This window comes from Rosa chinensis, chromosome 6 (assembly GCF_002994745.2).
Source record: "Rosa chinensis cultivar Old Blush chromosome 6, RchiOBHm-V2, whole genome shotgun sequence".
Taxonomy (NCBI): Eukaryota; Viridiplantae; Streptophyta; class Magnoliopsida; order Rosales; family Rosaceae; genus Rosa; species Rosa chinensis.
Genome location: NC_037093.1, coordinates 49,198,412 through 49,222,951, shown reverse-complemented (window position 1 = coordinate 49,222,951; position 24,540 = coordinate 49,198,412). Strand labels below are relative to the sequence as shown.

At 39.6% G+C, this 24,540-nt stretch overlaps 3 protein-coding genes across 5 annotated transcripts; 2 read left to right on the top strand and 1 right to left on the bottom strand.

The window, feature by feature from the left end:
- The first annotated feature begins 3 nt into the window (after positions 1–3).
- LOC112174797 (receptor-like serine/threonine-protein kinase ALE2) lies at positions 4–5,407 on the top strand. 2 transcript variants are annotated; one of them, XM_024312610.2, is made up of 9 exons: positions 4–542; positions 773–841; positions 1,117–1,233; positions 1,314–1,418; positions 1,946–2,314; positions 2,394–2,648; positions 3,264–3,656; positions 3,912–4,152; positions 4,406–5,407. In XM_024312610.2, exons 1-9 carry the CDS (start codon positions 473–475, stop codon positions 5,112–5,114), a joined length of 2,328 nt encoding a protein of 775 aa, XP_024168378.1. In that variant the 5' UTR covers positions 4–472; the 3' UTR covers positions 5,115–5,407. The 2 variants fall into 2 exon arrangements, with proteins under 2 accessions (XP_024168378.1, XP_040365093.1); XM_040509159.1 differs by lacking the exon at positions 1,117–1,233.
- Positions 5,408–11,124: 5,717 nt separating this feature from the next.
- LOC112172732 (ketohexokinase) lies at positions 11,125–16,342 on the top strand. Of its 2 annotated transcripts, none has more exons than XM_040507752.1 (13): positions 11,125–11,340; positions 11,431–11,479; positions 11,569–11,658; positions 11,770–11,847; positions 11,948–12,022; positions 12,472–12,524; positions 13,122–13,272; positions 13,387–13,497; positions 13,754–13,880; positions 14,056–14,153; positions 15,127–15,265; positions 15,845–15,897; positions 16,012–16,342. In XM_040507752.1, exons 1-13 carry the CDS (start codon positions 11,186–11,188, stop codon positions 16,090–16,092), a joined length of 1,260 nt encoding a protein of 419 aa, XP_040363686.1. In that variant the 5' UTR covers positions 11,125–11,185; the 3' UTR covers positions 16,093–16,342. The 2 variants fall into 2 exon arrangements, with proteins under 2 accessions (XP_040363686.1, XP_024165969.1); XM_024310201.2 differs by having other exon boundaries at positions 11,126–11,340; positions 11,425–11,479.
- A 185-nt stretch (positions 16,343–16,527) lies between these two features.
- Positions 16,528–20,315, bottom strand: LOC112173889 (FT-interacting protein 4). The gene has a single exon (XM_024311571.2). It carries the CDS (start codon positions 19,863–19,865, stop codon positions 16,812–16,814), a length of 3,054 nt encoding a protein of 1,017 aa, XP_024167339.1. The 5' UTR covers positions 19,866–20,315; the 3' UTR covers positions 16,528–16,811.
- Between the last annotated feature and the right edge of the window lie 4,225 nt (positions 20,316–24,540).

Genomic DNA, 24,540 nt, shown 5'->3' with positions numbered 1-24,540 from the left:
ACACACACACACAGAGACAGCAGCAATAAAGTCCCCTCACCTCACTCTCCCCTTTCTCTCATTCTTCTTCTTCTTCAACCTCAAGAAGAATCAAGATCTCACCTCTCCCTCAATTCCTTTCTCTCTCTCTAAAACCACCCACATTTTCTCTCTCTAAAACAAAACGCTTTGCTAGATCTTTTACCGCGTTTCATGGATCTGCAAGAGCCCCCCACCGACCCCGCAATGTCCGCCTCTTCTTCTCTCTCCTAGGGTTTAGTCGCCGCTAAGCTTCACTCCTCACTCTCCACTCTTTGTTCGAGCTCGCCAAACCATGAAATTCATCTGCTTAGTCTTGAAATGCCGTGAAGAGGCTCGCCGCCGGCCGCTGCTGCTTCACCGACAGTGTGGAATTTTCCGGCCGAACTCTGACAACACTCTCCAGCTCGGAGCTGGCTGCTTCTGAGAATGATTGCTGTGGATTTTAGAGACAATGCGTACTCCGATTCTGCTTCTTCTTCCTTTTGTTCTTCTCCAGCTCAACTTGGTTTCCTATTGCTCAGGTAAAGCTTTCTGTTTTTAGTATCTGGATTTGAATTTTTGGATTTCTGTTCAGTTCTTCGATGGCTTCTGGTGGGAAAAAACAGAAGGAAAGGAAATTGTGAATTTTATATTGCACATTTTTAGTCAAACTGTGCTTGAATTATTTTTTTATTTTTGATGCTAGATGTTACTAACGAGCAGCCGGAGTATATCAAGAAAAACTAACTTATTTGCTTTCTTATAATTTCAGGGCAATTGTCACTAACTCCTCAGATTTCAAATCGGCCATTAACTTTGAGAGGTTTCGCACTGGAGCGCGGTAAGTGAGCTAGTGTTTGTGTATAGTTCACCTGACAGGGTCAGTCTTAATCTGGACAAGTTACAGTGTCACTGGGATGTAAATGAACTTTCTTGAACTGATATATTGGAAATGTTGTCAATACACTTGAAAAACTCTGGTTGAAAATCAATGCTGCAATTCATTTCCCAGAGTGTTTGTTTATGTGTCCCCATTCGGTTAAATTTACTTCTTTTTATAGCTATGGATATTATTATGGATGATATATATATGCATCGTTGTACTACCATTTGCAGCAAGGTCAATTTTGATGAGTTTTCCATTTGCTTCTTCAAAACTATCGAAAACACGAATGACCAAGCCTTCTTCAACATCCCTTGCACCTGCACCTGCACCTTCTCCAGTTCATCTAGGTATATATCACCTTAAAAATACTAGTGCACTGATATTCCAGTTCTGTGGCCTGATCTTGATGTTAAATTTTCAATTTCAGCTCCCAGCAGTTTGCCTTCACCACCACTCCGTCATCATCATCATCATCATCATCGTGGGAAAGGCAGACCCCATGCTGTTGCTCCTGCCCCGTCAAAAGACCCAGGTAATAATATAGGGCTCCAAATCTGTCAATTTCAGGGGCCAGTCATCTGTATTACATCTACTCAATCAATATATGCTAACTTTTGATGCATTTCAAACCAAATTATTTAATCTAATTTTTTTTTGCCTTGGATGCCAAGAACCTTTATTTGGCTAGTTGGATGCTACCTTGCTTATATCTGTAATCTAATCATCTAGTCCCTCATAACCACTCCTCTGCTGAGGCAATTATTTAGTGCGGTTTAATTTGTTCTGTTAGCAACTAAAAATAAAATAAATAATGGTCTGTAAAGTTACTTGGCAAGATGAGTTTGAGGCTTGGCTTGAACTTACCATATCTTGGGTTAGAGGGGTAGCTTGTCCAACTTCTGGCACAGCTTCTGCTAAAAAAAAAAGGACTCAGATTCTTGGAAACCTGAAGATATTGTTTGTTTAACTATGGTCACGAAAAAACCTTTTTCATCTCATATATTTTATCTCCTGTGGAGTGGCTTGTTAGTTACTTCTTTGTCATGGTACTTTTCGCAGGTTGTGATCAACTTTGTGTGGAGCCACTTACTGCATCTCCATTTGGTTCACCTTGTGGTTGTGTATTTCCCATGAAAGTCAGACTTTTACTGGATATAGCTCCTTATTCTATTTTTCCAGTAATGAGTGAGTTGGAGATTGAGGTTGCTGAGGGCACGTATTTGGCACAAAGCCAAGTAATAATAATGGGTGCAAGTGCTGATAGTCAAAATCAAGGGAGAACAGTAGTGGATATTAACTTGGTTCCTTTAGGAGAGAAGTTTGATAATACCACTGCGATACTGACATATGACAGATTCAAGCATAAGAAAGTGCCTCTCAATCTAACTCTTTTTGGCAATTATGAAGTGTTGTACATTAGTTACCCAGGTACCAACCCCAACTCTCATATGTTTTGGCTTATCATTTCAGTATGTATTGTGGTTGAGACTGAAACAGTTATTATCAGGGATAACTTCTTCACCACCATATTTGAAGGGGAATGGACCAACCGGAAGTCCTCAAAACCTCCCTATCACTGCAGAGTTTCCCAGAAAGAACCAGAGAATGAATATAAGAACCATTGCCATTATTGCCCTCTCTGCCTTTGTACTCGTACTGGTTATTCTTGGAGCAATCTTGGTGTTCATAAAATGGAGGAAAGTTGGAAGACCATCTAGTGCTGTCGGTCCTGCACGTGAATCATCTATTCATAAAAGATCTGGTAAGTATGTGACTTTTCATAATCAGAGTTACCAGGATCCTCTTTCATTGTCGTTGGTCTTACACTCCTATTCCCCGTACACTGTCCATCAGGAGTATACTTTGTAGGGTTGCTGATACAGGTTGTGGTTCTCATTGTTAGGCTAGTCACGTGCGATGCGTATATGCATATATAAATTTATAAACCATTGCATAAGTGCATGTGTTCATCAAAAAATTTCAAGCATTTATTGGATAAAATAGTTGTATACATGTAATTTTTTGCCTTAAAGCTCAGAAAGCCAATACCTTTTATCTCCAGTTTTTGTTAATCTTGACCTTACTCTTTTTTCTTCCCGATATATTATGGTGTCTTGGGATAACCTTTGAAAAACTGGATAACTAAAGTACCATGACTTAAGACTGGCAAGCCAGTTATCAGTTCTCCAGTTGTGGGATTTGGTTATTCTTGTTCAGATTTGTAGAGTTTGTTTACAGAAAAGATGTTTCCTCCATTTCATGATCATTGCCCTTCTTTGGCTGCAAATTTGGTACTCTTATATGAATTTTTAACTCAGTTCTGTATTAAGCATACCGTACATAGGTACACTGATTGATATTTCTGTGTATAATGCAGGCTTTGGGTCTATGATATCAAGTAGCATTGCAAGCTCCACTTCAGTATCCCTAATGTCCACTATGGCTACCAGTATTCTCTCTGTTAAAACATTCCCACGTTCCGAGATTGAGAAAGCAACAAATAAGTTCAGTTCTCAAAGGGTTCTAGGAGAAGGAGGATTTGGACGTGTTTACCATGGAATTATGGAGGATGGAAGTGAAGTTGCAGTCAAAGTGCTTACAAGGGATAACAACCAAAATGGAGACCGTGAATTCATTGCAGAAGTTGAGATGTTAAGCCGATTACATCACCGTAATCTTGTGAAACTGATTGGTATATGTATTGAAGGGCACGCACGCAGCTTGGTGTATGAGCTTATTCGCAATGGCAGTGTTGAGTCTCATTTGCATGGTATGGTATCTTGTCAGCTTTGATCTCTTTCTTTGGCTCAAATTTGTTTTATCTTGTCAGCTTTGATCTCTTTCTTTGGCTCAAATTTGTTTTGCTAAATTAGCAAAATCAATCTCCTTCTCAATTATTTATCCAAAGCGCCTGAACAAGCTATTTGGTTTCCCCTCTCTTCATGGATGTTCATTTTTTGTTTGGTTTCTTGGAATTGATTAGTCTTAAATTCAAATGAAATGTATTTTATGATTGTTTTTCCAGGTGTTGACAAGAAAAAGGGCCCTCTTGACTGGGACGCACGGATGAAGATTGCCCTTGGGGCAGCAAGAGGATTAGCCTATCTTCATGAAGATTCTAATCCCCGTGTTATTCACCGAGATTTTAAGGCTAGTAATGTTTTGCTGGAAGATGACTTCACTCCCAAGGTTTCTGATTTTGGGTTGGCTAGGGAAGCAACTGAAGGAAGTCATCACATCTCTACAAGGGTCATGGGAACTTTCGGGTAATAACATGACATGATTTAAGATTTCATTTTGAAGATCAATTATCTAATATTTTGTAAGGCACATATAGGCATAGACTCCACGTTGCCATGTTAGCTATATTATGCCACGGTACAGGAAATCGGGAAACTTTAATGAACGATTTATGCGAACTACTAAACATGCCAAATGAATTGAAATTTGCCTCAGGCAAGATTTATTTAAAAGTCCTTGTATTAGTATGACCAATTGATGGATGTGATGGATTTACAGGTATGTTGCCCCAGAATATGCGATGACAGGGCACTTACTCGTCAAGAGCGATGTTTATAGTTATGGAGTTGTGCTGCTGGAACTTCTCTCTGGAAGGAAACCTGTTGACATGTCCCACCCTCAGGGGCAGGAGAATTTGGTCACGTGGGCAAGACCGCTGCTAACCAGCAGAGAAGGTTTGCAGCAGTTGGTGGATCCTGCCTTAGCTGGAACTTATGACTTCAATGACATGGCTAAAGTGGCAGCCATTGCTTCCATGTGTGTTCATCCTGAGGTCACTCACAGGCCTTTTATGGGTGAGGTTGTGCAGGCTCTAAAGCTGATATACAATGACACGGATGAGACTGGTGGGGACTGCCATAGTCAAAAGGAGTCTTCTGTCCCGGACTCCTTTAAATGTGATCTTGCCCCTTCTGATAGCAGTTGGTGGAACGCTGGTGGACTCACTCCCCGGTTAAATTACGGGCAAGCCTCTTCATTCATTACAATGGAGTATAGCTCAGGGACTCTTGAAGACATGGAAAACAGACCGTTTTCAGTTTCAAGTTTGTTCGGGAATGGGGTATCTTTACCAATTAGACATGGCAATAGATCAGGGCCATTGAGAACCATCCGTAGCAAGCCGTCTTTCTACAGAGCAAGAGGAAGTATGAGTGAGCATGGAGGTCTGCTTGGAAAGCGTGCTTGGAACGATGGATTCTGGGTTTGAAGCTTGTTAATTTTATTTTTGAATTTGTACAGTTCAAAAAGGACCGCGGCTTTTCAAGAAAGCCATGGGTGTAGTTTAGAAGTTGAAATTCCTGCCTGAGTCCATGTGTGGAGGATGAGAAAAAAGAAGGAAAGAGAGGACAATGGCTTCTAATTTTGGAATTCTTGATTCATTACATACGAGTTGGATGTGTATCATCTCCCTTTTGGGTTCAATGCCTAATTGATTGACAACTTCCCTTTTCTAAAATTTGTGAGGCTGAAAGTCATCTTTTGCTTGTAGCCAAATATGCCTGGTCAGATGAAAAAAAATTCAGGAATTGTCAGCTTCTGATAAATTTAATTCAAATTTCAACTTAAAATTAGTTGGTCTCTGATTTTCACTTGGACTCAGTTCGATGATGGCCCAATGTGTTTCCCGGGATACTGGAGAATGAGATTGAACACATTACCTATCTTAATCTGAAACAGCTTCCCCACCTCCTATCTTAATCCGGACATCATCTTTGATTAGTGAAAATGCTATCATGCTCAGTGCGTGCCAGACGGTAATTATTCCGAAGTAGACATCCATGATTCTGACACCATAATTTCACAAATAAAAAGGGGTCCTTGACTCAAAGCCCTAAAATGAGCAAAAGTTATTCCACTTACCCCAGCAACAGATTTTAATTCCCACTAACCCAATTTAAAATAAAATATTGATTTTTCCCTAAGACTAATTAATAATTTACATTGTATGCCACTCTTCTCTCTCCCCGATCTGCAACACGCACTCTCTCTCCTTCCTCCCTCTCTCTCTCCTTCGATGTGAATTCTCTCTCTTCTTTCTCTCTCTCTCCATGCCAGCTTGTCTAGGACCACGCCTCCAACCACCATGGCCTGCACGTCGTCGGCGCCGGTAGTCGATGGTAATTCGTTTGCAGCCCAGAAGCCGGCAATCCTCTCTCTCTATCTCTGTGAAGGTGCTGCCAATGATCTTTTGCAGCCCAGAAGCCGGCGATCGTCATGAGGCGGCGCCACGAATCGTGCAGCCAGCGGCGACTTCATCCAACTCAGAGTCGTGCAGCTCCGGTGTGGCGGCTTGAAGTCGACTCTGGTGCCGAGTCCGGGTCTGCAACGATTGCGACGACCGGAGTTCCGCCGAGGTCGAGGAGGAAGGCCAGGGGATTCATGGGGTTGTTATGAGGTCTGGGCATGGCGGATTTATCACTGTAAAGAATACCCTTCTGCATTGTTACTGTGTTTGTGGGAAAATTGAGGATGCCCACCACTTGTTCGATGAATTTCCTCAGAGAAATGATTTGATTTCATGGAATACTTTGATGGGTGATTACCTTCATGTTTCGCAGCCTCGTGTGATTGTGGACTTGTTTAAGGAAATGTGCATTGGTGGTTTTGAAGCTAGTGTAATCACTGTTCTGTGTCTTTTATCAGCCATTGGTGAGTTGGGAAGTTACCTTGGAGGAGAGAGTGTTCATGGCTACTGCATTAAGATGGGATTTTCCTATAATAGATGTCTATTGGGGGGCAATAGATGCCCCAATAGACATCTATTGGAGGGCAATAGACGTTTTTAAATTGATGCAATCCCTTCTTTTTTTCTTTAATCGAAGTTTTATTTGTCTAATTTTAGGAAGATTAGTTCTCATTTCGGTAACCGAAACGTCTGGGGGGCAATATACGTCTATAGGGGGCAATAGACGTTTTAAATTGATATAATCTTCTCATTTTTTTCTTTAATCAAAATTTATTTGTCTAAATTTAGGGAGATTAGTTCTCATTTCGGTAATCGAAACGTCTATTAGGGGGCAATAAACGTCTATTGGGGGGCAATACATGACTGATAGTCGTCTATTGGAGGTCAATAGACGTCTATTAGGGGGCAATAGACTATTGGGGCAATAGACGTCTATTGCCCCTCTATTAGGGGGCAATAGATGTCTATTGGGGGCAAAAAAAACTTTCCGATGAGATTTTCAGCAAATTCCGGTGGGCGGCAGCCGGTGACCGGAATCCAGCGAAAGTTGGCCGGAATCCGGCGGTCGATGACGGGCTCCGGCGAAGTCTCCTATAGTTTCTCTCTCTTCCATTTTCTCTCTCTCTCTCTCTAAGTAACAAAGGGGTGAGGGGTAAAATTGTATTAAAAAAATTAAAAACAAAAAAAAAATCTTAATGGGGTATTAGGGAAGACTCTCTTAGAGTGTATTGGGTAAAAGAGAATTAAAAAAACTTAATGGGGTAAGTGGGAAAAAAATCCCTAAAAATGGGGTAAATGGACAAAACCCCTAAAAAGAATTATCGATCATCTTTGTTGAAATCTTAAACAAAGTGTACCATTTATTCACAAATTTATGAATCAAAACTCCTCCTATAGTCTCAAATTCGAATCTTCCCTCTTTTGTTATGATATTGCAAAATACATAATGTATATATAGTCTTCTTAAAGACTTTGAAAAAAATACTCTGAAAACACCAATGGGCGTTAGTCTAAAACAATAGAAATTAAGTTGTATATATCTCAATTTGATATGAAAGTTTAACAAATTAACAGTCCTGAATCCTAAATTCCTAATAACATTGGCCATTATCATATTTTATCAATTATGATAAGTAACTGCATAAGTTACTTATCATAATTTGATGCTCATGCTTTTGAAGATGCAAACATAATTTCTCACATCCGGAAATTGTTATACTAATTATTTTTTTCCTTAATATAGATACATACAAAGAAAAGGAATAGATTAGGTACAACAAGATTGAACAATTTAGTCTATGTACAATTCAATGCCAAGATCATCAACAAGAAGAAAAGAATGAAAGAGAAGAATGTAGATGTGTACTACTTGCTAGTGAAGCTACTATGGCACAAGGATGGATTGTTGATGGTGGTGATAAAGATGTTGAGTCGGATCTTACTAGTGAAATGGTTGGAGAGGGATTGGGAGTGGATAGTAGCCTAGAGCCTAGGAAAAGTTCTATACTTCAAGAAATTAGAGAACTTCATAAGGATGACTTTGTATCGGATGAAGAGGAAGAACTTAGAGATTTCTTGATACAGACGTTAGTCAGGAGAGAAGTGAAAAATCTTTAATGTCTTTAACGAGAGGTGTACCTCCTTGACGTCTGTCACTTTGAAATGACAGAACACAAAGGAAATTGAAAAGATGCAATTGATTAGTTGAGGTTATAGCAATCGATGTGGCAGGTCTTTAATTGTCTGTGGTGAAGTTGACAACTCTTTTGCTTATGGATCCATATGGTGAAGATAATGTAGATGAGATGGATTTTGAGTTTGAGTCCAATACGGAGGGAGTACTAGAGGGATATGGGGAAGAAGAATTTGAGGAATAGGGTTGCAAGAATCAAATTTGCAATTGTTCTTTATTTTTAAGAACTCATTATCTCATTGTTGTTGAACCATATTTGAAGTATTTTCACTATTTTCAAACATTACGTAGCATTTTTTTAGAACCTTGATTCTACCCTAACCATTTTACTGATTTTAGCTTCAACAAATTCTCTTCGTCATTCAAAACATGCAATGTTATCATATAAGTTCACATTCTCTTCGTCAACCATGATTAGCAATTCAGTTTGGTAGGAATTGTGGGTTTGCGTGTTGCCAAGTTCATCTATTATGTATTTTGTATATTGTGGGAATGCATTTTCGCTAATAATGGAAGTGACTCAACTTATGCAATTTCCATAACATTGTAACATAAACCATTGAGCTTAGTAATGGAAGTGACTCAACTCCATTATTTCACCCACAAAGCTTAAACCTAATTAAGCAGTTTTCAAAGCGTGCTTTACCAAAACAGCCGAACTAACTAAGCACTTCCAAAACAAAGGATCCCAAAAGGCGCCCAATATGAAGCGGGCATAAGCCTCCCGAGTGTTTCTATGCACTTGAGTACATGAAGCCTTCTTCTCCGGCTTATTTTCCTTCTTCTTCTTCGTTTCCTTCTCTTCCTCTTGTGCGTCTGAAGGATTCGCATCCTCTTTCATCTTCTTGAGCTGCTCCGATATGTAATTTCTGGCTGCCAAGATGGCTGCCTTCTCCATCTCCTTTTTCTTTTGCGTCCCTGTAATATAACTCATCAAAATCTGCACATTATATAATGCCATGGGAGGAATCAGCAGTTCTTAATAAAACAAAGGATAGTTTTTCTCACATACCTTTGAACCACCATTGCCTAATAAACTACTACCTAAATCTGAATTAAATACCTAATGAACAGGCTACATAGTACATACCAAACAGCTAAACAACTAAACAGGAAGGCAATATCCTACATGCCAAGCACAAATGACCTTCTCACATCCATAAGACATGCAATGTTATCACACTTGTTCATTTTTGTTTTTGGTCACACACTCGTTAATTTTTCATTCTAGCATAGCCATTTTGCTTCAACAAATTCTCTTCGTCACTGAAGACATGCAATGCTATCACACTAGTTCACATTCTCTTCGTCAACAAAGGAGCGAGTGAGTAAACAAAAACAAAATGAACAAGAAAATCCCTCAAATCCATAAGACATGCAATGATGGAATATTTATGGAAACATGGTACCAATATTGCAAAGAATGACTAAAATGATACTTTCATTGACCACAAATTCATCCGGATGTGAGAAAAATTGGAGCGCTTTTGAAGGGTTAAGTACTTATTTTCTTATGCACTTATACAAACTAGTAAGCAAGTATTAATGTAGTTTACTAATTAAAACTCTTAATATACTAATTATTTTTTTTCCTTAGTGTAGATACATACAAAGAAAAGGAATAGATTAGATACAACAAGATTGAACAATTTAGTCTATGTACAATTCAATGCCAAGATCATCAATAAGAAGAGAAGAATGTAGATGTACTACTTGCTAGTGAAGCTACTATGACACAAGGATGGCTAAAAGGATACTTTCATTAACTACAAGTTCATCCGGATGTGAGAAAAATTGGAGCGTTTTTGAAGGGTTAAGTACTTATTTATTTATGCACTTATACAAACTAATAAACAAGTATTAAGGAAGCGGGCTTCCTTTTCAAAAGATGACTTTACCAAACAGGCCCATCTAAGCACTTTTGACACCAAAAAGCAACGAATGACACCCTCCGAAATTTAGAACAACTCGGTCATGTTGCTTCTCGTATTTGAGTTGAACATAGAGCTTGAATGGGCTGTCGGAAACAGCGTAATTAACATTCTTGCAGAAGGACTCCTGGTCTACACTTTATCACATGGGTTTCATTTGAGGTGTCTAGGTCCAACTGTTATTTCAACGAATCAGGTTGATTTTTTTATTTTTGTTTTTGGCCACACACTTGTTCATTTTTTATTTTACCATAATTGACAAATTCTCTTCATCACTCAAGATTTGCAATGCAATCACATAAGTTTACATTCTCTTTGTCAACCAATCAAAATGGTAATCCTAGTTTTTGAATGGTCAAAAACGACTTATTGTGACTAAATTAAAAATCTTTTTTCTTCCTTGATCAAGATGGTAACCCTAGTGTTTGAATGGTAAAAAACTACTTGTGACTAAAATTTGAAGTTCCACCATGTGAAGTTGATGATATTAACAGTTTAAGGAAGCGGGCTTCCTTTTCAAAAGCTGACTTTACCAAAACGGTTTAAGGAATCGGGCTTCCTTTTCAAAACGGTATATAGCTATCTCATAAAATAAAAAAATAAAAAAAATATTTCAGAGATATTTCTCATATGCCGTGTGGCCAGGTACAGAATACCTATGCGATGGAGTATGGACTGACAATGGACCTGGACTTGGACTTGGACTGACATTGACCTATGCAAAATTGGACCTGGACTGGACTGACCTATGCAAAGTGTGGAACTTTGAACTAGACTCGGACCATAGAACAATGCCTAACTAAGACAACTAAAATTGGTTGGTGTTACAAAACACCATTTTTTGTGTTAGTGAAAAAAAAAAAGAATAGATATTTCTCATATATCTGATAGGCCCCTCTGTCTCTCTCTCGCTCTCTGTTCCTAACAAACACACATTGCCTTCCACGCGCCATTGAATAACAGAAAAGATGCTGTCTCTCGTTTACACCACCCCAAAAGCCAATTCCCCCTCTCCTCTCGTCAGCTTACCCCACTATTCTTCTTCTCCTCCTCCTTTTCAGACTTCACCTTCAAAGACGCACCACACCCTATCTCTACCTTCTTCACCACGTCGCTCAACCAGGTCCGCCCTCATCCTTTAATACTCGTCTTATTTTCTTCATTTTTCATCCCTTCAATCTCGTCTTATACCAACACACAATTTCAGGTGCAGAATGTCGTCCTCCGATTCGCTTCCCCCTCTCCCGGAAAACCGGACCGTGGTACGTACTTCTTCTCCTATTCCCAGCAATGTGGAGTTTGTTACTATCGGAATATTCTTTTTTATGGTTCACTAAATGTGACGTCGCAGCTCGGTGTGGGCAGCATGGGGCTGGATTTCTTGGCGGTCGTGTCCTCTTATCCTAAGCCGGACGATAAGATCAGGACCACCAGCTTGAAGGTACACTTCCCGATTATATTTTTTTTTACCGTTACCGGAATATGTTGACTTTTTGAACTCTGTTGAGTTGGTCGTTGTTGTTGATACATATATAATTGGGTTATTTTTTAGGTTCAAGGAGGTGGAAATGCCAGTAATGCTTTAACTTGTGTGGCTCGTTTGGGGCTAAGTCCCAGGGTCATTTCCAAGGTACTGCATTTTTTTTTTTTTTTTTTTTTTTTGTAGAGTCTATATTTTCTTTGGTGGTTTTGGATTTTGAGGACATGTTTTAATTATTGGGAAATGATAGATTGCGGATGATACACAAGGCAGGGGTATAATGGAGGAGCTACAAGCCGAAGGCGTAGATACTTCGTTTGTTGTGGTGAGCATTTTAAAGGAAAACCATTGGTCTTGACTAGGCTGTACTGTTTTACTGTGCTGCTGTAATGCATATGTTCTTTAAGTATTTCGAATCAGGAATGGACAATCTTTGCTGTCAGTTTAGGTATTTTCCTGTTAATGTAATGAATGAATGTGTAATATTCTAGCATCTCCACACGATCAACATGTCTTGGAAAGATCGGATTAGCATAGAAGCTTTGAACATTGCAAAATCTAAAACTGGATTTTAAAGTAATTTTCTTATACAAGTCAAAATAAGTAAGCGAAAAGTTAAGAAAATTTGTATCCCTCTTGATTTGTTTTGGAATCTATCACTTTACATTGCCTTGGTAGCTATGCTATGTTGATTTATCACTTTACAAGTAGTACATGAATGCTCTGAAATCTGAATATTGCCATCATTTTTGGATTCTAATTGTCTTTATCCAGGTTGCTGAGGAGGGTAATTCACCATTTACCTACATTATTGTTGACAATGAAACGTGAGGCTCTCTCTCTCTCTCTCTCTCACACACACACACGGTGTTATTGTTTAGCCCATCAGATTGTCCTTGTTGCTAGTTTTGAAACTGATCTAGTGCATATGTTCATACCTAGTTCTAGGCACTGACCTAGTGCAGGGATGGGGAGGGGCAGGGGCAGGGGCAGTACAGCGCTGGAGTAATTTCCTGATCATTGTATTTCAATTATTTTAAGGAATAAATGGAAATTGAACATGTACAACAACAAAAATAAAATAAAAAATAAAGAGGGACTAACTGAGAAATTTTGGATCCAAATAGAATTAATCACTCGTTTATGTTGCTAAAAGTTCAAAATTCCAGAAACATTACTGTTTTGCCAAGTGCTTTTCATTCATGTCATCTTTGATAGCAACCAAGTTAACCAGTGCCTTAAAAGGCACTTACTCATTTATGAATTGGTGGTTCAGTGGGCAAAACTGGCATCATTGGCTTAATGATTTTCAAATTGATTTCTGATGTTCAACTGTATTTATGATTAGGAATACGTACCAATTCAGCATCTTATAAGGCTTTTTTTGGATTCTCAGTTTCCCATCCCCCGTTTGACATTTTCAGGAATACTCGTACGTGTATTCATACTGAAGGATATCCTCCTATGATACCGGATGACCTTTCACCTTCAAGTTTATCGTCTGCACTGGATGGAGCAAGACTTGCTTATTTTGATGGACGTCTACATGAAACTGCTTTACTTGTTGCACAGGAGGTAGCTGTTATCTTCGTGTTTCTACAATCTAACTTCTTGTTCTTATCTTTAGCTATTTTTTGAGAAAACTGTAACCAAGTAAAGAGAATAAATAGCATAGTTGAAATCTTACAGGCTACTCGCCGGAACATACCTATATTAATTGAGGCTGAAAGGATAAGAGAAGGGCTGGATGATCTTCTAAACTTGTCTGAGTATGCCATATGCTCAGTAAAATTTCCAAAGGCAAGTCAATTGTTTGTCCATGATATACTATTTGGTTGTCTTTCCAAACATTTCAGCCGATAAAACTACCACCAAATTTTGGATATTCATAGTTCATATATGTGATTTTCTAGAGCATTGCTCTTCCTTTACCATCTGCTTTTATTAGTTAATCTAAGCATTATTGCATATATCACTCAAGACATATGCTATGTAATTATTATGATTTTACAATTAACATGTTCTTCATTTCTCTGGATCTTGTTGTGGGTTTCAGGCATGGACAGGAGCAGAAACTTTTCCAAGTGCTCTTGTTTCAATGCTTTTGAAATTGCCAAAGCTCAAATTTGCAATTGTGACCTTGGGTGAAGATGGATGCATAATGCTTGAGAGAAATCTAGAAGGTATTTATGTGATTGCCCATCTTTTACTGGAAAAACAATATGAAACATAGGGTCAGAAAATGTGGCTTTGAATTTTGTACATACAGTCTGTTTTTATCATGGATTTGAAAATTACAGGTTTTCATTGACAGTCTCTGTCTTTGTTTTGACATCATTGACAATCTGTGTCTGGCAGAGGCTCCTCAGACGGAAGAAATTGACGTGGACAGCTTATTCGAAGCACTGAAGCAGAGAAAGGATGACAGCTTAACCAAACCAACATATGTTTCATCTGTAAGCCACTTTCTAATTACATTAAAAGTATACTCCTTTTGCTTTTGGTGAAATTAAATCAAACCGGCTCAGAAGGCGTGAAAGTAATTCTGGTCATTCTGCAGTCAACCATAAGAATGAGTTACAGTTGGGCAGCATGAGTTCATCAATTAATTTCTTCAATAGTTGAAATGAATTATAATATAGGAAATAAAGCCTTTGATGCCACATTCAGTCCAGTAACATGCAACTCTCTGACTTCAAACCAAATAAAATGACGAAACAAAACCATTGAAGCAATTGGTGTGACAATATAAAAAGGCACTATCGGTCAAAGAATTAGAAAGCATTTAGTCTTGAGGCAAATTAGAAGTGAGTAAGTTTCCTTGAATACAACTCTAGAGTCCTTTTCACTGCTTTTTTACCTGTTCCTCGCATGATTCTTGTCTAATTATCAATCCTTTTAGACAATTTTGAGGTCCCTCAAGGGGGTCAAGGGTTCACCAGATAAGTTGGGAGCTCATCCACAGAAGCTGAATATTTACTTAGCCTCAGGACAACGAATTTTAACTCGAGATTCTTTTCATGCCATATAACTGTGTGATATTTTAATTATCTGTTTGAACAGTTGAACCAAGATAACCTTATCTCAACGACTAATGAGGTGACCAAGTCTTGGCACATCTTAACCTGGCATTATATGCCCAACAATACCCAACTTGAACCAAATGCCTGTATGAAGATGTAAAGGGAAATTTAGATTGGCAGAAACGTTCTAATTAGCATACAGTATGCACACGCAAACCTTTTGTACACTCCTTTGTCCTTTAGATACCAAGGCTGGGGTGATTTGCAGATGCAGAAAGCAAGTTACTGAATTTCATTGCATGTTCCAGGTCTAGAATATGAGAACTGTCATGACATGATTATATATGTTATCTACATATTATTAAGATCTGTTACTCTCTAAGTCTATCCATTTATATCCTCTCAGCCAGTTACAAAATTGAGAGCCAATGGAATAGGGACAGTGTGCGGAAGGTTGTTTGTGGGAACAGCTGAGAAAATACCACCCTCTGAGCTTCTAGATACAACGGGTGCTGGAGATAGTTTTATTGGAGCAGTTATTTATGGTATGTTTTAATTGTTTAATGTTATTTTCCTTACTGACGGTCAGCACCTTTTCATCATTAATAAGAAAACGTGGTTTCTGATTCACTGAGCTTTTCTTGCATTTGTATTTCTATTATCAAAATAATATTTAAATAAATAAATAAATAAAATGTCATATTTGTTTAGTTTTAAGAGATTGCAACGTTTTTCATTCTTTAAAGCCCTACTAGCGATTATCTGAACAGAAGGGTTAGGATCACCAGTTTAATCTTGTGGAAGAGTGGGGCTGTGGTTGGGCTCCCAGCATGACTGAGTAACTAGATAAACCATCCATGTGAATTTGGACTGAATGAAGTCAAATCATCCTCTGGGTGTACTTGTGTCTGAAGAAATGTTCTGGTCTTCTTTGATTTCCTAAACTTGAATCAAAATGCTGCTGCAAATTTTACGTTTTGTACCTTGTCCTCGGTCAGTCATAAGATTTTTTTTTTGAACAATACTGTACTAAGAAGTTGGTTCCATATTTCAGTTTATCTTCCTTGTCATGGCTGTTGTCTCTTGTATCTTTTTTATTGATTCAGCATTTCGATTTACTGCAGCTGTTTGCACCAACATGCCACCAGAGAAAATGCTCCCTTTTGCTGCTCAAGTGGTTAGTAGACATGTTTCTGTCAAATGGCTAACTGACCCAAAGGCATAGTTTTATGTGGTTGTATTGTGCAACATATATTTGTTCATGACCTTTTCTATACGATTTCAATTGCAGGCTGCTGCCTGCTGTAGAGGTTTGGGAGCACGAACTAGTCTTCCACACCTCACAGATCCACTCTTGGCACCATTTCTATGATAAGATTTCACATAGCTACAACTTAGATGCTCTAATTTGGAGACATTAGGCCTAGAACTTGGAGATACTTCCTCCCATGAGATAGAAATTTGTAAACTATTGTTCTTGATGGAGACATTTGCAATCCCCTTGTAAACAACAGAAGGTTTGATGATGCAGTTTGTAAATTTGTGCAATTACAATCTTACTAACTCCAGTCAATTCCTCTGTAATTTTCTTATGTTATGAGATTAAAGGTCAATTCTCAGTATTACTGCTCGTGTACTCTCCTCAGATGATGCTTCTTGTAAGTGCAATTTCCATGCCCAGAATGTTCTATCTTTCAATTTTCAGGCATATTAGATCGAAAAAAGTCAGGCATATATGCCAGTGCATATAAGCGCAGTATGTAGAAAGAAAAAAAACAGATCTGCACATTATATAATGTCATGGGAGGAATCAGCAGTTTTTTATAAAACAAGGGATAATACTTTCTCACACTAACTCTTGAACCACCATTGCCTAATAAACTACTACCTAAATCTGAATTAAATACCTAGTGAACAGCCTACATAGTACAAACCAAACAGCTAAACAACTAAATAGGAAGACAATATCCTACATGGCAAGCACAAAAGTCTTTCCCGCTATGTCCAAAAGTTCTAGTTGAACTGCTAAATTAGATAATCATAAAAAGCTCTAAATATCTAAGATGATGGTCAAGCAGATAATTCAACGGTCTACAACAAGCTATCAGCCCTAGTTGGCAACCTCCTGAAGAAGCTCAAAGGCTGAGAAGGCAGCTTGCTCCTGAATCTCGGTGGCCTGAGTGCATACAATCCCACCAAAACCACCACCACTCTAATCGGCACAGCATAGAACACAACAGCAGCAATCAAGCAGAAGATCACAAACAAGAATGTTGCCCTTGGGTCTCTCCAGCTTAGCAATGCTTGGAACCTCTCACCTTGTGTAGCCACATCACCAACAACAGTTTGAATCCTCCCAGCCACACTCCTAAGCCGGTCATACCTCATCCTAACAATCTCTGCACTCCGACTCGTTGGGAACGAATCAAACTCCTCATCCAACTCATCAGCATAAACACTCTCAGCATGGGACAGATTAGTGTCCATGAAACATGGGTGGCGAGGGCGGGACTTAAACCGCCACATTCCCACAAATGCCATATGCAGCAAGATCATTGGGACTATGAGCTCCGGAAATGCAACTAGCAAAAGGAAAGTTGCAACGAACAAGGCAGAGCAGATTGGCTTCTGCCAACTGCGCATCAACTCCACAAATCTTCCAAAAGCAACAGGCCCTGATAGAACATTCACTAGCCTGAAGAAGTTGGCTTTGCTCCTTCTCATGCTCCACATATGCGAGTCATGGTCAAGCATGTACTCCACCACCTCTCTCCCCAACGGTGGCTCTGTCCTGCTAAGCCTCGACACCACCACATTCATAGCCTGGTATCTCAAAGTTTCCAGTTGATTCACAGTCAAAGGCTGCACAAAATGCATCTTGGGAAGCAGTGGCATAGTATACATGTTCAACATGTTACCCATATTGGCACAAGAAAACCTGACGGCCAAATGAAGCTCACCCATTTTCTTGACACCAGAAGGGTGCAGCATCAAGAGCGGATATGAGTGAGTGTAGACTCGGTCAGACTCGAGTGTGGACAATCGAATCCTAACCTTCCCAATCCGGGAATCACGGACTCCAGCATTGTTGGCCGTGTTCTTATCAATCCGAGAATTATCAAACACCCCAATGGTAACAACAGTGCAAGGATCAAACACCTCCCACGTGTACTGCTCGTTCCACTTAGGCGACAAGCTATCAACAACAGTTCGAGTTCGAACCCATTTCTGTCCATACTTTGCAACACAATAAGCATCACTAGACCCTCCTTTCCCTTCTTTGATCTTCATTGGCATAAGCCCAGTGGCTCCCAAAATACCCATTTCAAGCACACCAATGTGAGGCTTCCAAAGCCTCTTATCAGTCGGCTTAAGATCACTGCTATACATTGTAGCCTCATCAAGGACGTGATAACCTCCATCAAGTGAAACCCTCAAATGAATTCTAGACCCAAACCTTGTCAACACTTTGGACTCCCCAGCTGCATTGGTGAATCGGTTGCCGTTGTCAAGGTTGAACCACCTCGAAATGACAGGCTTATCATCCGTTCGCCTTTCAATTGCTGCCACCGGAATAACCACTCTCCCTGCCACCTCGTCACGTCCCGGCCCAACCCTATCCTCGACACAGACCAGCAAGTAGTCCTCAATCGGCTCAGCCACCACAAACATCATCTCCTCATTCCACAAAGGATTCGAGAGGCTCCTCACACTGCTAGGCTGCGCAATCCTAGTCCTCAAGACCTGATTCCCCACCTGGATTTTCGCCGAAAGCTCAGGAAACCTCATCATTGCAGACCCTTTCTCCCCAGGAACAATGTCTTGAGCTTCAATCACTGTAACCCTCAGGTACCAAAGCCTTGGTGTCAAGTAAACCTTGGACTTAATCGAACCAAGCCCATCAAAATTCACATTTGCAGCCTTGGAATGCCAAGCTTCAGCAAATGCCTCATCAGCCTGAGTCCCAAACCAAATCGAAATCATTACCTCCCCCGATTTCGACTTGTCTCCCTTCTTATCCTCCATTCTATACCACTGCGGCGCCAACTGACTATCCGGCGGCACCCTCCTCGGAACCTCATTCAAATCAAACCATACCCTTCCCAAGAAGTCATCTTTGTTCCCCTCCTTCACAAAAACCTCCACCACTGAAGACTGTATGCAATCTTTAGAAAAAGCAAACACCTGACCCCACTCCACATTGTTCAAACTCACCCTCTTTGTTACCCCTCTGTAATTTCCCAACTTCACTTCAGCCACAACCTCCCCTCCACCAAAAACAGAGAAGTCTCTAGCTTTAACCAGTTTCACATACAAATATTGCATTTGCTCAACAAGGTCATAAGTAGAGCTAGTTTTATCCTTTTTCAAAGACTCACCTCCGAGCTGAGGCCGCGTCTCCTTCAGCGAAAACTCCGTCAACCCATTTCCGTAAACACCACCTCCGCTACCGCCTCCTCCGCCGCCGCCGGAGATTGCAGAAACAGGGCCTGTATTGATCAGAATCGGCTTCATCATCACTCCTTGGTTGTTCTCCACAGGCTTTGAGTGATTATTGTTGCTCTGACCCTGCTGCGTTGGCTTTGCTTCTTGTATCAACTGGTTCTGTGACACCATAACCGAGTTTTGACCCTGAAGTTTCTTGCTTTTCTTCGAAAACCCAGAGGAAGAAGCAGAGTTGGAAACAGAGGAACCCACTATTCCATTAGCCACAACTTCCTTGACCTCTTCTCTCGTCGAAAGGTAAAGCTTCAAGCTAATCTCGCCTCTGATATGTGAAAAGAGGCTTCTTTTGTCGAGAGTATAAAGCTGAGGAATCTCTTCTCCTTCCTTAGCAATATTGGAACCAGAAACTCTAACTTTACCCAGAAAATTTCTGCTGTTACCGGACCTCCGCTCGTTGAAAATGTTGACCTCTATGGCTCTGTAGGGAAGATCAGCCACGTCCTTGACACGAAAGACTAGCTTCTCGTTCCAGACCGGGTTCAGGTCCTTGTACTTGACCTGGGTTCGGAGCCTCTGGTTTTCAAATTCGATTTCGACGAATGGGGAAGACGAGCCCTCGCCGTCTTTGGGCATGAGGTTGTGGGCCGCCACCACCTCCACCACAAGGCGTTCTTTGCCGGTGCTGTTGCTCACAGTCATGGATGGGTTTTGGTAATAGAAGAAGAGGAAGAAGGAGGAGGAAACAGAGAAAATGAAAGATGAAGCAGAGAACAAAGGAATTAAAAAAAAAACAGAGGAAGCAGACAATGAATGAAGCAGAGCAGAGAGATGGGTAGTGAGAGGTGTATAGGGAACACAATGTGACAAATTCGGAGGCTCAATAAAGCCAGAAAACCACTGTGCAAATCAGAAGAGCGTGCAGCACATAGATAGAGAGATAAATAAAGAGCCAGAGAGACTGTGCTCTGTTTCAGAGAGAGTACAGAGGAGGAGCTCACTCTCTCTGAGTTGGAAGAAGGAAAAGACAGTCAAACAGTCCCACTCTTTGACTCAACGCGTGACGTCCACGGACCAATGGACATCCGAGAAGAGTTTTCGACCGATTGGATATAGCGGGACCCACGGTTGTTTAAAGGCTTAACCCACCTTGTTAAACGCGATTTCCATTTCTAATGGGACTATGAATCAACCGGGGGGAGATAAACGGATTTGTTCTCGGGTCGGGCACAACCAAGACCAAAACAAAAGTTTGTCCTCGTTGTAATTACTGTAATTTAATAACACTTCACCCGCTAAACGCTTGGTTGGTGTAATCTTTATTCTCATTTATGTGCTTGGGAGCCTGCAAAATAGTAACTAGACAAAATGTAGTTACTTAAAGTTTCAGAAAGAAGCAGATTGTCACTAAATTGTGGGCATGTCGTTTGAAATAATCAGGTTACAGATTCAAATTTCACAGATATTATTAGATAAAATAAGAAGTGGAGTGGTGATAAATATCGTGGTTTAAAAAAATGAAAATTTTTCTATGCATCGATAGTACAAGTGTCTCAACACTTGTAAAATGATTTCAGCCCTTGAAATTTATATTCAACATCTTTTTTAATAAACAAAAGTATATTTAATGCTCTAAATTCTCCAAAAAAAGAAGAAGTGAAACCCAATTTTGTGAGCTGAAAATTTGAATTCCAAAACGGGTCGGGTTGGCCACGGCCACACGCGACGGAGTGGAGTGGGAGTGAGTCATCAGATGGCAGCGAAATTTGTGTCAGAAAAGCTGAGCCAAGGCAGCAACCTGCAAGGCGACATTATTATTCTAATAATAAATAGTGTGTCTCGAAGTCCGAGGTTTCTGAACTAGAACTTTTGTCCTTTCGCTTTCATCCAAAACATTTTTATTTTTATCTTTTCAGTTTTTTTTGAGAATTTAATTTATGTCTGGTCGTCCGTCGCGCGAGGCGCGTGTGACACGGTCCCCGGTGGCGAACCGGTGCAAGCTTCGTGGCTGTCATGTGGGTACCCACTTTCACATTGTTTCACACGCGTGGATATTCTCAAACGTACTTCTGTTTTGTATTTCAATTCCCTGGTCTGGTCTGGTCTGGCCTGGGTCAGCAAAGAAAAGCGAAGCCAAAAATGGGATTTGGTTCCTCAGCTGGGGTTAGGGTTTAACGTCGTTAATCTGAATGGTTAGAGGCTCAGCATGACACGTGGCGCGCATGCATTGCAGAAATGCCTTGATTTGGTTGGATTTTGGAGTATGATGACACTTGACTAGGAGCTACGATTGGAAGATTTGGTTTTTGTCTTCTTTCGTGTACAGTTATAAATCCGTTATGGCAAATCTGTACTGAAAGCTAAGCATCATTGCAAGCTGCCTTTGTCCCTTAGAGGGTAGATCTTCTCTTAGGTTGTCACGGGGATGAAGGCTGAAGGTGATTCTCTCTTTTTTTTTTTTTCTTTGATGATAACGGAAGGTGATTCTCTCAATCCGTAGGGCGGGCAATATAAAAAACTGTAGACATTTTTTTAACCGGAATTTATGGTTATTCTTCATACGTCTAAAATATCACATTCGGTTATGTATTTACAAATATAGATTAACCAACGAATTTGTCACGAATTTATATGATTGCAGTTGTATTTGGTTTTCTAATTTCTTCACAATATATTTACCTTATAGGAACTGAAAATTCAGTTATAGATAGTTCTCAAGATGCATGATTACCATATATAGTTTCGTTTTACTAAAATTCAATTTTTTTGATGACATAGTTAGCATTGTCAACGGGTCAACCTAGCTCCATAGATATTTTCCATCTGTGGCTATCTTAATTTCTCCACTCCTCAAAAGAATGTTGAAGATGAAGTATAGTGTCAGATGCAGAGGTCACTGCACCTGCACAAAGGGTTCTCTCCCCTCGTTGGACCCACCATAATCCCAGAGAGAATGAGAGAGATGGGTTTCTTGTTGCTTATATATGCTAAGCAACTAATGCGAAACAACAGACAAAACTTGGGTACTAGAGGGCAGCAAAAGAAACAACGGAAATTCCATCCCAAAAGAAAGCACAGCTGTGTAATGCACATAAGGTATACGAGTGCAAAAAGAATAGTAGTCTTTTTCTGCATTTTGAATTGGGATAACCTAAAACGTACCCACTACCCAGTACTGGAATACTGGAAATATATGAATATATGATATGTCATTACCCAAGCTTTTGAATCTAGCTAAAACCCGTTTTTCCTTTTTTAGACCAAAACCCCTTTTTCCTTTTTCGTGCAGATAGAGAGAGAGAGAGAGGTGTGATCTTGTGAGTGGTGACGATTCGAAAATGTGAATTATTTATCAGTCGCATTCTCCAACTCCGGCAACAAATAACAGAGAGAAATATATAATACTGAGCAGTGCACGGTTGTCCATGCATTGCAGCAATGGTGGAGGGAAAAAGACTCTGTCTTGGGGCCTGGTTACCTCTCGGAGGGACCTTCCCACAAATTTTAGGAATGGGGACGTCCATAATCCATATTCTATAGAACTTTTTTTTTCAGTTTCTTTTTATGAACTTTTTTATGAGTTTTTTTTTTATTATTATCATTTTAAATATTTTTAGGACTGATACCAATGTCAAAATTTTGAATTAATGGTAATTCTATAGATAAAACTTATGTCAAGAATGTCATTATATATCCACCCGCTGTCTCACAATGAACAGACCAACTATATTCTAACTTATCGCTCACTTAAAAGCGAGCCTATAAGGTATGGAAACAACATAGCGAATAGACGAGCAAAATTACATTCGTTAGGCTCATTAAGTAACCTAACCTAACAAGCAATCAAGCATAGGACCCCAAAAAAAAAAAGGAATTATTTAGCCAAAACAAAAACGAAAAATAGAGTAAGCTCCCGTAGCACCAAGTCACCACCAAACAAACTCCGCTGCCTAATCCTCCATCAAAGCCATCACCTGTGTGTTGCCCCACGACTCGCCATGTCGTTATCGATCCCACATGCCACAGCGTCCAACAGAGTAAGATCCAGTAGCAATGCCGTCAAACTCCAAGCAAAGAGACAAATTGAGAACAACTATTAGCAAGCCTTTGAGGTCCAGCAGCAGCCCTGACATCACGCGACAATGCTGACATAGATGCCAGGCCACCACCGGACGAGCGTCATTCAAGTACACCGGAAGACGCGCTAGGGTTTTGGAAGAAAACTTTGAAGAAGGATTAGAACTTGATACCAATGCCAAATAGAATAAATTGAAGTTGATAAAATAAAAAATACAAACAAAAGGGGTTGGATCTTTGCTTTCTATTTTTGTCATGTTACATTCTTACATGTAATAAAATACATAGAATGGTTTAAAAACTCAATCCCTCTCCTGCTTAATAAAAAAAAATGTAATAAATTTTCTTTTTCTATTATATTGATTAAATTGATCAAGTGCAAAGAAAGTAATTTTCATTTCAAACTCAAATGAGCTTAGTACTTAATGATTAAAATATACAAAATACTTTCTAAAATCCTTTTTTATTTTTTATTTTTTGCCCCTCCTTTTTTATTTCACATTAAAAAAGGGTGGGATACCAAAGCATTTCCTACAAATAGCTTTTATTGTAATGGAAGAGAATCAATTAGTTCTAAAAAAATTTCTCAATGATAGACTGGTATCAATCCTCCAAACATATGCAGAGTCACAACATATGTTTTCTTATTTTCCGACCAAGCTTTTTCTTAAAATTAAGGCTCAGGCCTACCCATAGGCACAGGGAATTATAGACTTTTTGGGTGGGCAGGGCCAAGCTCATTATATTTGTATGTAATGTCATTCTTTTATTAAAAAAAAAAAACAAAAAGATATAAAAAAAATTATGATATATTTTAATGATTGAACAAGATAAAATACAAAATTCAAGGAAAATATGGCATTTAGTTCACAGATTCAATTAATAACTATATAAAAAATTATTAATACTAGAATTGAATGCGCTTTCATGTCTGGGTTTATAAGGCCAGGCCTAGGCTTTGAACCCTCTGCAATAACCCTACCTCATGGCCAAGGGGCAGGGCCGAGATAGGATTTGCTACAGGCCGGGTCGGGCCGAGATTTTTCCCACTAAACCAGGCGAGTGCCCATGAATTTTGGGGCCTGCGGACCAAATGATTACCCTTAAGTGAAATATATTTGTGATTGTTTTATAGAGGAAATGATAATTAAGGTCATCTATACATGTGATATGTTAGATTAAATTACATAATATTTTATGTTGAATCACTCCATTTCCTAATAACATGACCTCAGAAGACTAAAAATTACAACTCATGCCATCGTCTCTCTCTCTCTCTCTCTCTCTCTCTCTCTCTCTC